Below are 13,941 nucleotides of genomic sequence, written 5' to 3'. Positions count from 1 at the left end.
CCTGACTCTCCCCCTGAGGCAATGAGCCTGGAATAGTTTCACTTTTTGGAACGGATTAGAGGATCAAAGTCTCCTAAGGAAATACATGATGAAGGAGGATGGAAAGAAGCAGCTGATACTTTTTTAAAAATGGCTCCACAGACAATATGATGCAGCAGCAGAACTGGTGCAAGCTAGTAAGAGGGCAGACATGGAAAAAAAAGAGAAGAAAGCTGGCACCACTGGGTTGTGACCGCTGCTTGTGCTGCGGCAGGCTGTTTGGGGGATTGAATGAAGTTGCCTGTTTTTCATTTAAGAGCCAAGTTTATCTAATGAGGAAACTGCTTAAGCCAAGTTGCAGACTTGGCTCAAGACAAGAACCAGGCTGCACTGTGTGAGAAGTACTATTTCAGACATGTGTATTCCTCCTTCAGAAGGTAGGAATGATATGGGGTGGGAGTGGGTGTGTGGAACGAAAATGGTTTCTGTGTTAAGAAAAAGCTGCCCGGGGTCTAGTCACAATAAAAGGGAGCCAGACATAGGTAGACCAGCTACAAAGGACCAGAATAAAGGAATGAATTATATAAAAATAACAAAATCTGCACACAGGAATACAGAGAAACAACTCAACACTGTAAGAAAGCAAAGACTGAAAATGAAGCTTTGAATAGAAAGAGGAGGGAAAACGCCTCAAGAAGAGAGAGACAGAGAGCAAGAGTGAGAGCGAAAGAGAGAGAGCAAGAGAGAGACACCCAGTAGGAAGGAGCAGTAAATAGAAAAAGAATAGTAAGTTACTGCTGGGTAAAGAAGTACATATTCATATATGATATATTCCAGTGCATATTCCTTAAATCAAGTTATTGATAAATCAGTAGATTTGGTAAATATTAATACTTCATCAATCATTTGGCAAATGGATGTTTTGAGAATCAATTATAGTCACTTAGTGATACGGCCCAGCATCTAAATTAGCCTCCAGACCCCAAGCCCTGACTCTTCATAGCATATTCCACTTCCTCCTGAAACAAATGAAAAAGGTAAAATAAAGTAGCCCGATAGGAAACTGAACGGGGCCTTCAAATCAAGCTGAGAAAGATTCATTAGGTTCACACAAACATCTCGTAAACAAAACCAGAAGCAGGAAAGGAAATAGTTGCAGAAGGATCTAACCAGGACTAACTGGATCAAGGGATGTTTGTGGGGAAAGGACACAGGAATTTCCTCAAATAACTGTAAGTATGTATGTGTGTGCTTGACAGGCTGAGGCGGGAGGATGGCTTGACCCCAGGAGTTTGAGACCATCCTGGGCAACATAGCGAGATCCTATCTCTCTAAAAAAAAAAAAATTAAAAATTAGCCAGGCATGGCGACACGCACCTGTAATCCCAGCTATTGGGGAGGCTGAAGTGGAAGGTTCACTTGAGCCCAGGAGTTTGAGGCTGCAGTGAGCTATGATTGTACTACTGCACTCAAGCCTAGGTGACAAAATGAGACCCCTTCACTAAAAAAGGAAAAAAAAAAAAAAAACCAAAAAAACAGTAAGTGTAAATACAAATGCATGCAAGCATTCTTCATTGACATGAATACCTTCTAAAATGTTTAAAGGGACTTTGCTTACCAATATAAAATCTGTTTTGTTTTCAATGTGGCATATAAACGCACACATATATACAGAGAAATATTATTCATCCTTTAGAAAAGAAAGGACATTACACTCAGTTAAATAAGCCAATTACAAAAGGAGAAATTCTGGCCAGGCGCGGTGGGTTACTCCTGTAATCCCAGCACTTTGGGAGGCTGAGGCGAGTGGATCACCTGAGGTCAGGAGTTTGAGACCAGCCTGAGCAACATGGTGAAACCTCGTCTCTACTAAAAATACAAAAATGAGCTGGGCGTGGTGGAGCACAGCTGTAATCCCAGTTACTAGGGAGGCTGACGTAGGAGAATCGCTTGAACGGGGGAGGCAGAGGTTGCAATGAGCTGAGATCACACCACTGAACACCAGCGTGGGCGACAGAGCGAGACTCCGTCCCTGCCCCCCTCCCCCCAAAAGTAACTAATTCTGTATGATTCTGCTCATATAAGGCACCTAGAATAGGCAAATTCATAGAGGCAAAAAGTAGATTAGAGGTTACCGGGTGCTAGAGGGGAGGGAGAAATAAGTTATTGTTTAAGGAGTACCAAGTTTCTTTTGAGATGATGAAAAAATTCTGGAAATGGGTACTGGTTATGGTTGTACAACATTATTAACATAATGCCACTGACTATGCTTAAAAATGATTAAAATGGTAAATGTTATGTTATGTGTATTTTACCACAAAAAAAAAAAAAAAAAAAGGAAGAGGTGGGCAGAAGAGTTAGCGTTAAAGGGATGCTGAGAGGTGAAGCCAGCTGGACTTCTGGGTTGGGTGGGGACTTAGAGAACTTTTCTGTTTTACAAGAGGATTGTAAAATGCACCAATCAGCGCTCTGTAGCTAGGATTGCAAATGCACCAATCAGTGCTCTGTGGCTAGCTAGAGGTTTGTAAAATGCGCCAATCAGCACTCTGTAAAAACACACCAAGCAGCTCTCTGTGGCTAGCTAGAGGTTTGTAAAATGGACCAATCAGCACTCTGTAAAATGGAACAATCAGCAGGACATGGGCCGGGACAAATAAGGGAATAAAAGCTGGTCACCCAGCCAGCAGAGGGAACCCGCTTGGGTCCCTTTCCAGGCTGTGGAAACTTTGTTCTTTTGCTCTTCACAATAAATCTTGTTGCTGCTCACTGTTTGGGTCTGTGCCACCTTTAAGAGCTTTAACACTGTGAAGGTCCATGGCTTCATTCTTGAAGTCAGCAAGACCGAGACCAGGAACCCACTGAAAGGAACCAACTCCAGACACAATGCATGTGAGAAAGACTCAGCCCTATTTTCTGACTTTGAAGCTGGAGAAAGGAGCCAGGAGCTAAAGAATGAAGACATTTCCAGAAGCTGCAAAAGGGGAGGGACAGATTCGTTCCAGGAAGCCCCAGAAACAAATACAGCCCTGCTGACACCTTGATTTCAACCCAGTGAGACATATTTTGGACTTCTGACCTATAGAGCTAAAATAATAGTAAGATAATAAAGTTATGTTGACACCACTGAAAACAATTTTATTTTGCTTTGGTTTAAGCTAATTGAGCTAATACAGCTGCCATATTTTGTGACACTTGCCTAAGGAAGTCTTCCCATACGTGCACCGCTCCTGGCTAACCAGTCTTTTCTCAGGAGTCCTGGAAACCTCCCACTCAGAGAGGTGTAGGGCAAAAAATCACAAGCCGATGGCTCAGGATGTAGCAAATAAAAATACAAGACCAAAATGAAACCCAACCGGAACACCAAGTTAAACGTGAATTGACCATGCGATATTTGGGACATATTTAACACTAAAAATTACTGGTTGTACATCTGAAATTTACCTTTAACTGGGCCCCTGTATTTTACCTGGCAACCCTACCCCCGGGTCACAGTGAGACTACACATGGGGTCTTTTGGTCATTTTGCAAGTTTAAAAGACTAACGGGAACACTAGCATTTTTCAAAGCTCGATGTCCAAACCCTCTTTAAACACTTGTCCCCGTGCCCTCCCCGCAGGCCTTCAGTAGCTCTGGCACGCGGGCCAGCGCGGGAACACCCTGCGCAGGCGCACAGCGTTCCGCAGGGGGCTGCTCAGTAGGGTCTGGGACGCGCGCGGGGAGACCCTGTGCATGCATAAAGCCGACACCGGGGCTGTAGTCGCCGTCTAGAACCAGCGCGGGAATAGGTGCGGAGGCGCACAGTGGCTGGCCGGGCAGCGGCGGCGTGGTCTCGGGCCACCTCCAAGCCGAGGGCAGCACCTGTCGCCTCGGAGGCGCTGCCAGCCCCCTCCCTCCTCCTCCGCAGGGCGCGGGACCTCTATTTATATCGTTCAGCCGGCACAGTCCCATATTGGGCAGTGGCGTCAGTCAGGCCCGCTGGCCGCCCTGCCACCCGGTAGCGTCCAGGCCAGGTCGTGACCCATCGCGGGGCCCCTGTGGAGCGAGTGGGGACGCGCCCCGAACCAGGCAGCACCTTCGTAAGTAGGGGTAACGTCCCAGGGAACGCGGCCCCAGTCACAAGTCCTGCCTCAGCTCCGGGCGAGGCTGAACCAGGGCTCCGGCTTGGGGCCACCGGCACTTGCAGCCTCTTCTCTAAGTGACTTTCGTTGTGGGCTGGCGCCTGGCGTCAGGTCGGGCTCAGCAGGAGCTTCCCCTGCAGGCCATCTCCGCCCGGCCAGGGGTCTCCGCCCTTCCCCGTCGGGCTGTTCAGGCTCGTAGTCTTCATAGTATTATCATCCTCTGAATTACCTGACCAATGTGTTATTGTGCCTTCCCTCACTAGACTGTAAGCACAACAAAGGTAGGGGCACTTCTCTGTTCCTGTTTGTCTTCCCGGAACCTAGGATAGTGCCGGGCATTTAGAAGGGTTCGTTTAAGTTTAATAAATGCTGAATGTATCCCTGAGCAACTCTCTTAACTTTAAAGCCAGGAGAATAATTGCCCTACGTTTTCCCCCAAATGATTCTTAAAAGGAACTAATGAGCTATAATGCAGATTAAAGCACTTTGAAAAGTATAAAAACACTGTGAAAATGCAAAACAGTGTGAACTCAGCAAAGAAAAGAAAAGTAGTCTTATTTGTCTTTATCATCCATGTGCCTGGCTGTTACTGGATGCCCGGTGTGTAGGATGGATTGTTATGAAACGAATCAGGTCTTTTTCCATGCTAGTGAGAAACACAGAGTACATTTAGGGTGGTGCGTGTGTTCTGAGCCATTTCCTACCAGCCTCTCCAAGTGTAGGATTTGAGCAAGATGGTGTTGCTGAAACAAAATAGGGTGTGGAGACGTAATCGTATAAACTGGGAGTCACAAACTTAAATGGCTGTAGGATAATGTAAATGGACAGGAAAGAGAAAAGCAACAGCGTAAGAATTACAAATAATGACCGTCACTCAGGTCTCAAAGGGGATAATGGGGCCCAGTAGATGTGCCAACTGAGAGGTGGCAGCTGGGTACTCAGGTCCTGCACATTGTTGCCGCTTGGGAATTAAGTACTCAGTGTTGCCATAGCTTTCATTTTTTTCAGTAGATGCTGGAATATTTCAGCTTAGCATGTTGACAACTAATTTACCAAAAACAAAACAAAACGCAAAAACAAAAAAAGCTGAGCAGCCAATTTGTAATCTCAGGCATAAGTGAAGCCAATACATGGCTTCAGTTGTTCCTTAAGAATGGGGCCAAATCCCAGAAAGCAGATGATGACTGGGAATTAATTTTGAGGGTGCAAGTGAAAATTGGGTGTCACAGTGCAAGCTATAAGCAAGGGAGTCACTTCACTTCACGATTCTGAATGATTGATTTGACTGAGACAAGAGGATAGCAACTTGAAGCATTAAGCATTGATGAGTAGGAAAAAACACAACTGTTTTTCCGCTGCTGTCACACAACAATCAACACAGAAAATGTCTGTGACCTCTGCTAACCAAGAGGTATGTGAGGATTTCTCCCCAACAGCAAGCAATCACTTAGTTCTGCAGCAGACACCAGCTGGGTGTCCTCTCAGTGCCATTCTGACACCATCTACCTGGAGACAGCGTCAGATCCCACAGGTTAAGGGCTCAGTCCCACAGGGCTACCACTGTCTTCAGTCACTAGTCCCAGCATCCAGAGCTTCTGACTGACCCACCTCAAGTTGGGGTTCCTTCTTTGGGTTTAATTTGCTAGGGCAGCTCACAGAATTCAGAAGAATGCTTAAGTTTTCCAGTTTACTATAAAGGATATTAACATGGATACAGATGAAGAGATATATAGGATGAGATATGGGGGAAGGGGTACAGCCAGGGCCACCACTCTTCAGGAACCCACCACATGTTCAGCTATCCTGGAAGCTCTCCAAACCCTGTCCTTTTGGAGTTTTTATCAAGGCTTCATTACATAGGCATGCTTGATTGGTGATCAACTTAACTTTCTGCCCCTCTCCCTGGAGGTCAGGTGATGGAACTGAAAGTCCCAGTGCTCTAATCCTGCCTTATTCTTTCTGGTGACCAGCTCCTATCCTGAAGCTCTAGAGGCTGCCAGTCCTCAGTCAACTCCTTAGTGTACAGAAAGGTATTTATCACTTTGGAGATTCCAAGGATTTTAGGAGTTGTATGTCAGGAAAAGGTCAAACACCAAATAAATATTTTATAGTATCACAATACATTTTATATGTAGAAAAAAATCTTGAATATAATGTTTTATTAACATGGATAAAACCTAGAAAAAACAGGTTATCATTAACTTGTAATTTAGCACTAAACAAAGCATTAGTTCAATTGAACAAACCATATTGAGCAACTCCTGTGTGCCAGGTGTCATCACAGACAAGAACACAGAAGTGACCAGGTATGGTGGCTCAAGCATATAATCCTAGCACTTTGGGAGGCCAGGTCAGGAGGATTGCTTGAGGCCAGGAGTTTGCGATGAACCTGGGCAACACAGTAAGACCCTGTCTCTACAAAAAAAAAAATTAAGTGTGGTGGTGCATGTAGTGGTGCAGCTACAGGGGAGGCTGAGGTCCCAGCCTGGACAACAGAGCAAGACCCTGTCTCTAAAATAAATAAGTAACCATTTTAAAGAATACAGAAGTGATGCAGACAAGTCCTTTACCCACAGTGTGCTCATCATAGACAGGAGAGGCAAGCATCTGCAAAAGTGAATGGCAATAGCAGTGCAGCAACCACAGTCTACACAACACAGGCAAGAAAGCAAAGGGATGCGTCAGTGAGGAAGTGATATCTGAGCTGAATTTTGAAGCCCCGGTTATATTTTTTTCAGGTGGATGGGGGAGATATTTCTGACACAGGTTTACATGTGTAAAGACAGAACAGCATGTTAAAGGCCCATATGCGTTAGAACTGTAGTAGTTTGGTACTACTCAAAGATTGAAAAATATAAGGAAGGAAAGTCAGGAGATGAGGCAGGAAAGGTTGGGAGGTGCCAGAATGCCTGAATGAGGGGTAGTGTTGGTGAAAATCAGCCTGGGATTTTTTTTAATGTGGGGTAATAACTTTATACATGGTGGTGGCCAATGTACAAAAGGGTCCCACCCTTAAAAATGGTTTTGTTTTAAACATTGAAACTGGGACATCATTTTCTGATAGCATAATGTCGATGTTCCTTGGTTTGCCAACCAAAGTCTGTTGGAAGTTTTTTAAACAGACTGTGGAATTTAGCCCTGTCCAAATAATTTCTCGTCTTCAGTTTTTCCTCCATAAAAATCAAGGGTTTCATGTTGATCAACTCTATCATGATTATAAGCTACTCACCATACTGAACTTTTTTTTTCGAGACAGAGTCTTGCTCTCTTGCCCAGGCTGGAGTGCAGTGGCACGATCTCGGCTCACTGCAACCTCCGCCTCCCAGGTTCAAGCGATTCTCCTGCCTCAGCCTCCTGAGTAGCTGGGACTACAGGCGCACGCCCTATGCCCAGCTAGTTTTTGTATTCTTAGTAGAGACGGGGTTTCACCATGTTGGTCAGGCTGGTCTCGAACTCCTGACCTCGTGATCCACTCACCTCAGCCTCCCAAAGTGTATACTGAACATTTTTATGGGAACATTTTTATGGGAAAAAAATACATGCCAGTTTAGGAATGCAGCAACTTCTTTTCCCACTGAAGGAGGATTAGGAATTGTATTTGCCCTTCTCTCTCTTGCAGGCTGATGCCAGGGATATTGAGGCGGAGGGAGGGCTATAACCACAGTTTCCAAAGCAGTCCTCATTCAGACTGAATAAGGAGGTCATAATTTTTTGTTTTTTCCAATCACTCATAAATTGGGCTACCTACATTATAAAGAAAATTCATGATGTATCTATTATCTCTCATTCATATATATATATATATGTAAATCTGATAATGCACACATGGTTTACATGGTTTACAACATTTAGGTTTTTCAAAAGCTGTAAGTGACTCTAATGCAGTTTTAAAATTTTTTTAACTTATACAATATTTAAGATATACAAAGACGCTTTAATAATAATAAAGTATGTCTTGGATACCCACCAAACAGCTGCATAAATTAAACATTTATACAGTTGAAACTCCTTGTCATCCTTCCCTGCTTGCATCTTCTTTTTCTGCAACTCCTGAAGGGAAACACTGTCTTGCAATTGGGGTTTATAATTACCCTTCATGTTTTTATATTCCACTACAGTTGTACAGATCCTTAAAGAATTTATAATTCCAAACTTACAGAAAAGTTCCAAGAATGGTAGAAAAAACTCCTATAGGACCTATGCCAGATTCACCAAATATTCATACTTACTTTGTCAGAATCGATCATCAATATTCACTCTACTAGAATATTTAATATTGTTTTGCATATTAGAAACACATCAGTGGTAAGTGGCATGTATATTCTACAGTCCTTTTCACACATTATTATGTTTGTGAGATACAGCCACATTGACACATGTAGATCTAGTTCATTCTTTTTTTTTTTTTTTTTTGGCTGTACTGTATTCTCGAGTGAATATACTACAATCTGATCTCCTATTAATGAATGTTTAAGTTATTTCCAAATTTTTGCTATTTCAAACAGTGCTGCTGTGAATTTAAACTAGTGAAACTTCAGCAGAACATGGAGAGTTTCCTAGAAAAGAAGGCATAGTCATATATCAACCATTATTTAGAGAAAGTAGCAACTTAAGCAGTAAAAATAATATAGTAAAGATAATGTAAAGATTATAAAATTAAACACTGTCAAACATTCGTGGCTTAAAGAAATTGACATTTTTGTACCACACTAACATTTACAGTGGTCCACTTCTCAAAACGAAATATAGTGGACAGGAGTATAACTGCTTTTTGGACTTGGAAAGTAATTAGAGTTTATTCTTGTGATTTATATGCATCTTTTCTACTCCATTTTCTCTATTATTATGGATACTATTATTATGAATGCACCAGTTCAGTCTTCTGTAAATTGAAGCAGTGAGTAACTTCCCATTTATATCACCGAGAACATTTATACAGTTTTGTTTTGCTGATGAAAGGAGAATGTACTCTGCCCTCATTACAAGGGAAAGTTACTGTCAGCTCTCTTCACTTAGGAGCTGTGTCTGTACCCAAGCAAGTCTTACCAAGAAAACTCGGTAAAACTTTACTAAGTTTTACCAAGCAAATTTTACCAAGAAAATTGTATATTGTACATGCATGGCCTTACTTAATTCTCCCGAATATTCTTATGAAATTCTCAAAATGAACTTCAGGAGAGAAAACTAGAACATAAAGAGGCAAAGGAACGTGTTCATATTGCTAGATAATGGAGTAAGGATTCATACTCAGGCCTCGGCCACCCAAGCCAGAATCTGTGTTCCTAACCTTTGAGTTTACTATGCTATATCACTGGAAACTAATAATAATGTCCATTTATTGATCATTTGGATGCCAAAGACTAACTTAGCTACTTTATTTATGTACATTATTCCCATTTTAAGATGAAGAAGCCAAGGTTGAGGCTAAACTGGGATCCAAACCAGGGCTCTCTCACTTTAAAGCCCCCATGTGCCATGCCAGTGTCTTCTGTGTACCTTATATGTACCAGAAACAGTGCTGAGAATGTTTTTTGAGGTGCGGTGGCTAATATCACTGCCCAGGTATTTTTCTGGATTTCCATCAGTAAATTCATTTAGTCTATAAACCCCTAACAATTAGAGTAGCTTTCAGGAGTTGTATAAAACGCAGTTGGAAGGAAGGGATACAACAAATATATCTAGGCCAGTTATTTACATTTTAAAATAAATTTTTTTTGTGATTGTTGTCAAAGCCAATGTTTTTGAGACAGAGAAACTGCATCCAAGCAAAATATTTATTTAAGAAGTTGATTTATGTTTGGGAATCTGGGGATATCCAGATGTTCTTTTTAAAACAGGACATTTCACTTCTCAAAACTCTTCTGCTGGGTTTAAGCAGAGAAGTGGAGAATAGTCACCCCAAAAGGATATTATCTTACTCGTAATCTAGAAATGTATTAACTTTTGACTTTTCCCATCAATGTTATTCTTGCTGCTTGCAACTTACAGCCAAGTTAGAACTGGAAAAGGTGGTAGAGACTTGAGATCCTCTTCTAACATTAAGTTTTCTGACTCTAGGAATGTCCTTCTTTAAAACAAAAGCTAATTTAAATTAACTTCCTTGAAACATCCCGTTTCCATGTATCCAGGGAAGGTGAAGATGAGACAGCTAGCTTTAAAAAACAGACCAGTGCTTGTTAAGGTGAAGAGAGATTCAGTCTCTGCCACTATGAACTGGGGAAATAATAAAAGCTGAGCAAGGAGGGAGGACAGAGAAATTATATGATTTTAGGCAGTTGAGGGTGATTTAGTTGTGTGTTTTAAATATTGTGATTTTCAGATCAGCTGACATTTGGTAGTGCCTTCCAAAGCCCAGTAGATATGATCTCTGTGTTATCTACTGCTTTGAATTACATGCCCCACATCAAAGTTTGAGCAGAATTTTAGTGGACTTTTTTTTCCATTTTTCCTCTTCTGGGGTATATTGTACAAGGCCCCAGTCATGAATTTATGGACTGACCATTAAAACAGTTGGGTGTGTTTTTTGGAGGGGATGCATACAACCTTTGGGGTGATTTTTGCATCTCCTCGGAGAGAATATTAACTGATGCTTCTATATCCTCTGCCTGCAGGTCAACTGCATTTGGTAACTGGAAATGGAATTGCAAAATGTGCCCAGTTTATCGCTTCTCTTTCCATAAATGTTGGGAGGGAAGTCTTTGCAGTCCTAGAAAAATCTCTGCCACCGATTAGGAGAATTTGTGACAGCAGTTAATTTGTTACTGTTTACATAATCAAAATTAATATTTTTAGATACAAAAGTAGTTGTCTTAAACTGCTCTGCTTAGAGTGAATAATATTTGTTTATGCTTTTTAGAACTAATGCTGCATATCTAAATTATAGAGAATTTTTTTCTTAGAAGAAAACTGCCTTTTTTCTTTCCCTTAGAAATGTTTCCTGACATCTCTGTAGCTTCTTGAGTAATCAGACATGCAAATAGCCCCTCGGGAATCAAGCTACACTTGAAGAAGACTTAGTTGGAAACTTTGGAGGGTAGATCATGGAGTGCAAGACTGAGGGAAAAGAAAAATACCAACATAGCTTGAATTTACTGAACAAAATTAAGAACATGAAAGAATTAGCAGAAATGATTGACGTGGTACTCATAGCAGAAGGAGAGAAATTTCCTTGCCACAGACTGGTCCTGGCTGCATTTAGCCCTTATTTCAAAGCTATGTTCACCTGTGGACTACTTGAATGCAATCAAAGGGAAGTCGTACTTTATGACATCACAGCAGAAAGTGTGTCGGTGTTATTAAATTACATGTACAATGCAGCTTTGGAGATCAATAATGCCAATGTACAGACTGTAGCTATGGCTGCCTATTTTATGCAGATGGAAGAAGTCTTCAGTGTGTGTCAAAAATATATGATGGACCACATGGATGCCTCCAACTGTTTAGGTATCTATTATTTTGCAAAGCAGATTGGAGCTGAAGATTTATCTGATCAATCGAAGAAATATTTATATCAGCACTTTGCCGAGGTCAGCTTACATGAAGAAATACTAGAAATCGAAGTGCACCAATTTTTGACACTTATTAAATCAGATGATCTTAACATATCCAGAGAAGAGAGCATTCTGGACTTAGTTCTGAGATGGGTAAATCATAACAAAGAATTGCGTGCAGAGCATCTTGTTGAGCTTTTGAAGCAAGTCAGATTGGAACTTGTAAATCCTTCTTTTTTAAGACAAGCCCTAAGAAGGAACACAATGCTTCTGTGTGATGCAGATTGCGTTGACATAATTCAAAATGCATTCAAAGCCATCAAGACACCCCAACAGCACTCTCTAAATCTGCGCTATGGCATGGAGACTACCAGTCTTCTGCTTTGCATTGGCAACAATTCTTCAGGAATCAGATCAAGACATAGGAGCTATGGGGATGCCAGTTTTTGTTATGATCCTGTATCACGGAAAACCTATTTCATCTCATCTCCCAAGTATGGAGAGGGTTTAGGAACTGTGTGTACTGGTGTTGTCATGGAAAATAATACTATAATTGTGGCTGGAGAAGCAAGTGCCTCTAAACTCTCTAGACAAAAGAACAAGAATGTTGAAATTTATAGGTGTGTATCTAGCAGCAAATTTGCTTAATTATGTTGTTTTGATACTAGCAGCAGTAGAAGAAAGAACTGCAAAAAGTCATCACATCTTAAATTATTTGTAGTCAAAATTACCATATACATCTCCCATAAGGAATAGTATACAGAACATGCTTTTGTGTGTCTGTGTGTGTGTATACATTAAATATAAATATAGTATATATAAAAATTTATAAATGTATCACATATATTATATAAAAATATAAATGTAGCACATATAACTTTCATAATTAAATCATCAATACTTTAAAATTATTTTTTCTGTTCCTTTAATTGTTAACATATAGTTGAATCTGCATAAGTTAAATGTGTTTGTTATGATCCCATTTTAGTTTTCACTCTTAGCTTTATTTATCCATAATAGGATTTAATATACTGCTTTGCTTTTAAAGATCTTAATATAACAAGAAGGAAAGTTTATTAACACAGACTCCTTTGAATATATTTTTTAGTTCATAGTTTAGAGTAATTAGTAATTTTTTCCTTAACCATAAATTACTAATAATCTGTCAGCTTTCATTCTGCATCCTTAATTTGTGGATTTTGCTTAAATCTCCAACATTGTAAAATGTTTGTAGTCAAAGAATGCTTTAATCCTAGAATTGTAGTAAGAGGAAAGAATGCCTGCTAAGAAGTAGCATATCATCTAGGTTTTGCTTATGAGAACACATACATTTATTTACTGTTTATTCAGCCAGTATTAAATGAGTATTTAGCAATTAAATCTAAGTGAGAAAGCTAGAAATATGCACATGGAATACATTCTAGATAGTAAAACTTTCCCCCAATATTTTTCTCCTCTCAGTTCTCTTTTACCAGGGTTTGTTCAGACTTTTCAGTCAGAAAGTAATTCTTAGCAGTGAAGATGGAACAAAAGAGGGAATGAAGAGGTCTAGTATTTTTCTGTCATCTCCTAGCATTACATTATCTGTCTCAAGCCATGGACCTGTCCCTTTTCCACATTCATGCTTTGAAGACATGTCTAGTCTCGCCTAGTAGGAGAGAGAATGCAGAGCCCTGGCTGAGTGACCTAGACCCGTGCCCATGGTGACCAACCATGTCCCTGAGCCACAGGAGCAGCCTTCTTCAGAATTATCAGGGAGAGACTACGGAGCCAGGAGAGCAGATCCCCGCAGGAAGAGGAAGCCTTGGCTTCCCGACGTGGTTCTCACGGGTCCATGCCACCTGTTTTACACTTGCTCTTGGTTGGGTGCCCTTTTTCCACCTTAGAACCTCTTGACCCCGTACTTCAGATTCTTTACATCGTTTTTTTCTTCCTCCTCAAGACAGTCTACAATTCTGCCATCACATCTTATTTTTAATAAACTTCCAACCCTGTCAAGGTGTCTTTCAGTTTTGGTCCTCATACATCTTTCCTTTTAACTTGTTGAAAGCCCATTTCCGGCCGGGCGCGGTGGCTGGAGCCTGTAATCCCAGCACTTTGGGCGGCCGAGACGGGCGGATCACGAGGTCAGGAGATCGAGACCATCCTGGCTAACACGGTGAAACCCCGTCTCTACTAAAAAATACAAAAAAACTAGCCGGGTGTGGTGGCGGGCGCCTGTAGTCCCAGCTACTCGGGAGGCTGAGGCAGGAGAATGGCGTGAACTCGGGAGGCGGAGCTTGCAGTGAGCTGAGATCTGGCCACTGCACTCCAGCCCGGACGACAGAGTGAGACTCCGTCTCAAAAAAAAAAAA

At 41.4% G+C, this 13,941-nt stretch overlaps 1 protein-coding gene across 2 annotated transcripts in view; it reads left to right on the top strand.

Annotated features, from left to right (window-relative positions):
- The first annotated feature begins 3,911 nt into the window (after positions 1 to 3,911).
- The window catches only part of KBTBD12 (kelch repeat and BTB domain containing 12), a 79,157-nt gene continuing 69,127 nt past the window's right edge, over positions 3,912 to 13,941 (top strand). For both annotated transcript variants that reach the window (XM_017885148.1, XM_017885149.1), the window contains exons 1-2: positions 3,912 to 4,055; positions 11,026 to 12,207. In XM_017885148.1, the coding sequence (XP_017740637.1) occupies positions 11,138 to 12,207 (1,070 nt within the window). In that variant the 5' untranslated portion in view covers positions 3,912 to 4,055; positions 11,026 to 11,137. The remainder of the gene's footprint in view (positions 4,056 to 11,025; positions 12,208 to 13,941) is intronic.

This window comes from Rhinopithecus bieti, unplaced genomic scaffold (assembly GCF_001698545.2).
Source record: "Rhinopithecus bieti isolate Rb0 unplaced genomic scaffold, ASM169854v2 scaffold_13262, whole genome shotgun sequence".
In the NCBI taxonomy this organism is placed as follows: domain Eukaryota; kingdom Metazoa; phylum Chordata; class Mammalia; order Primates; family Cercopithecidae; genus Rhinopithecus; species Rhinopithecus bieti.
The sequence above is the reverse complement of the archived record's forward strand: the minus strand, read 5'-3'. Positions and strand labels throughout refer to the sequence as shown.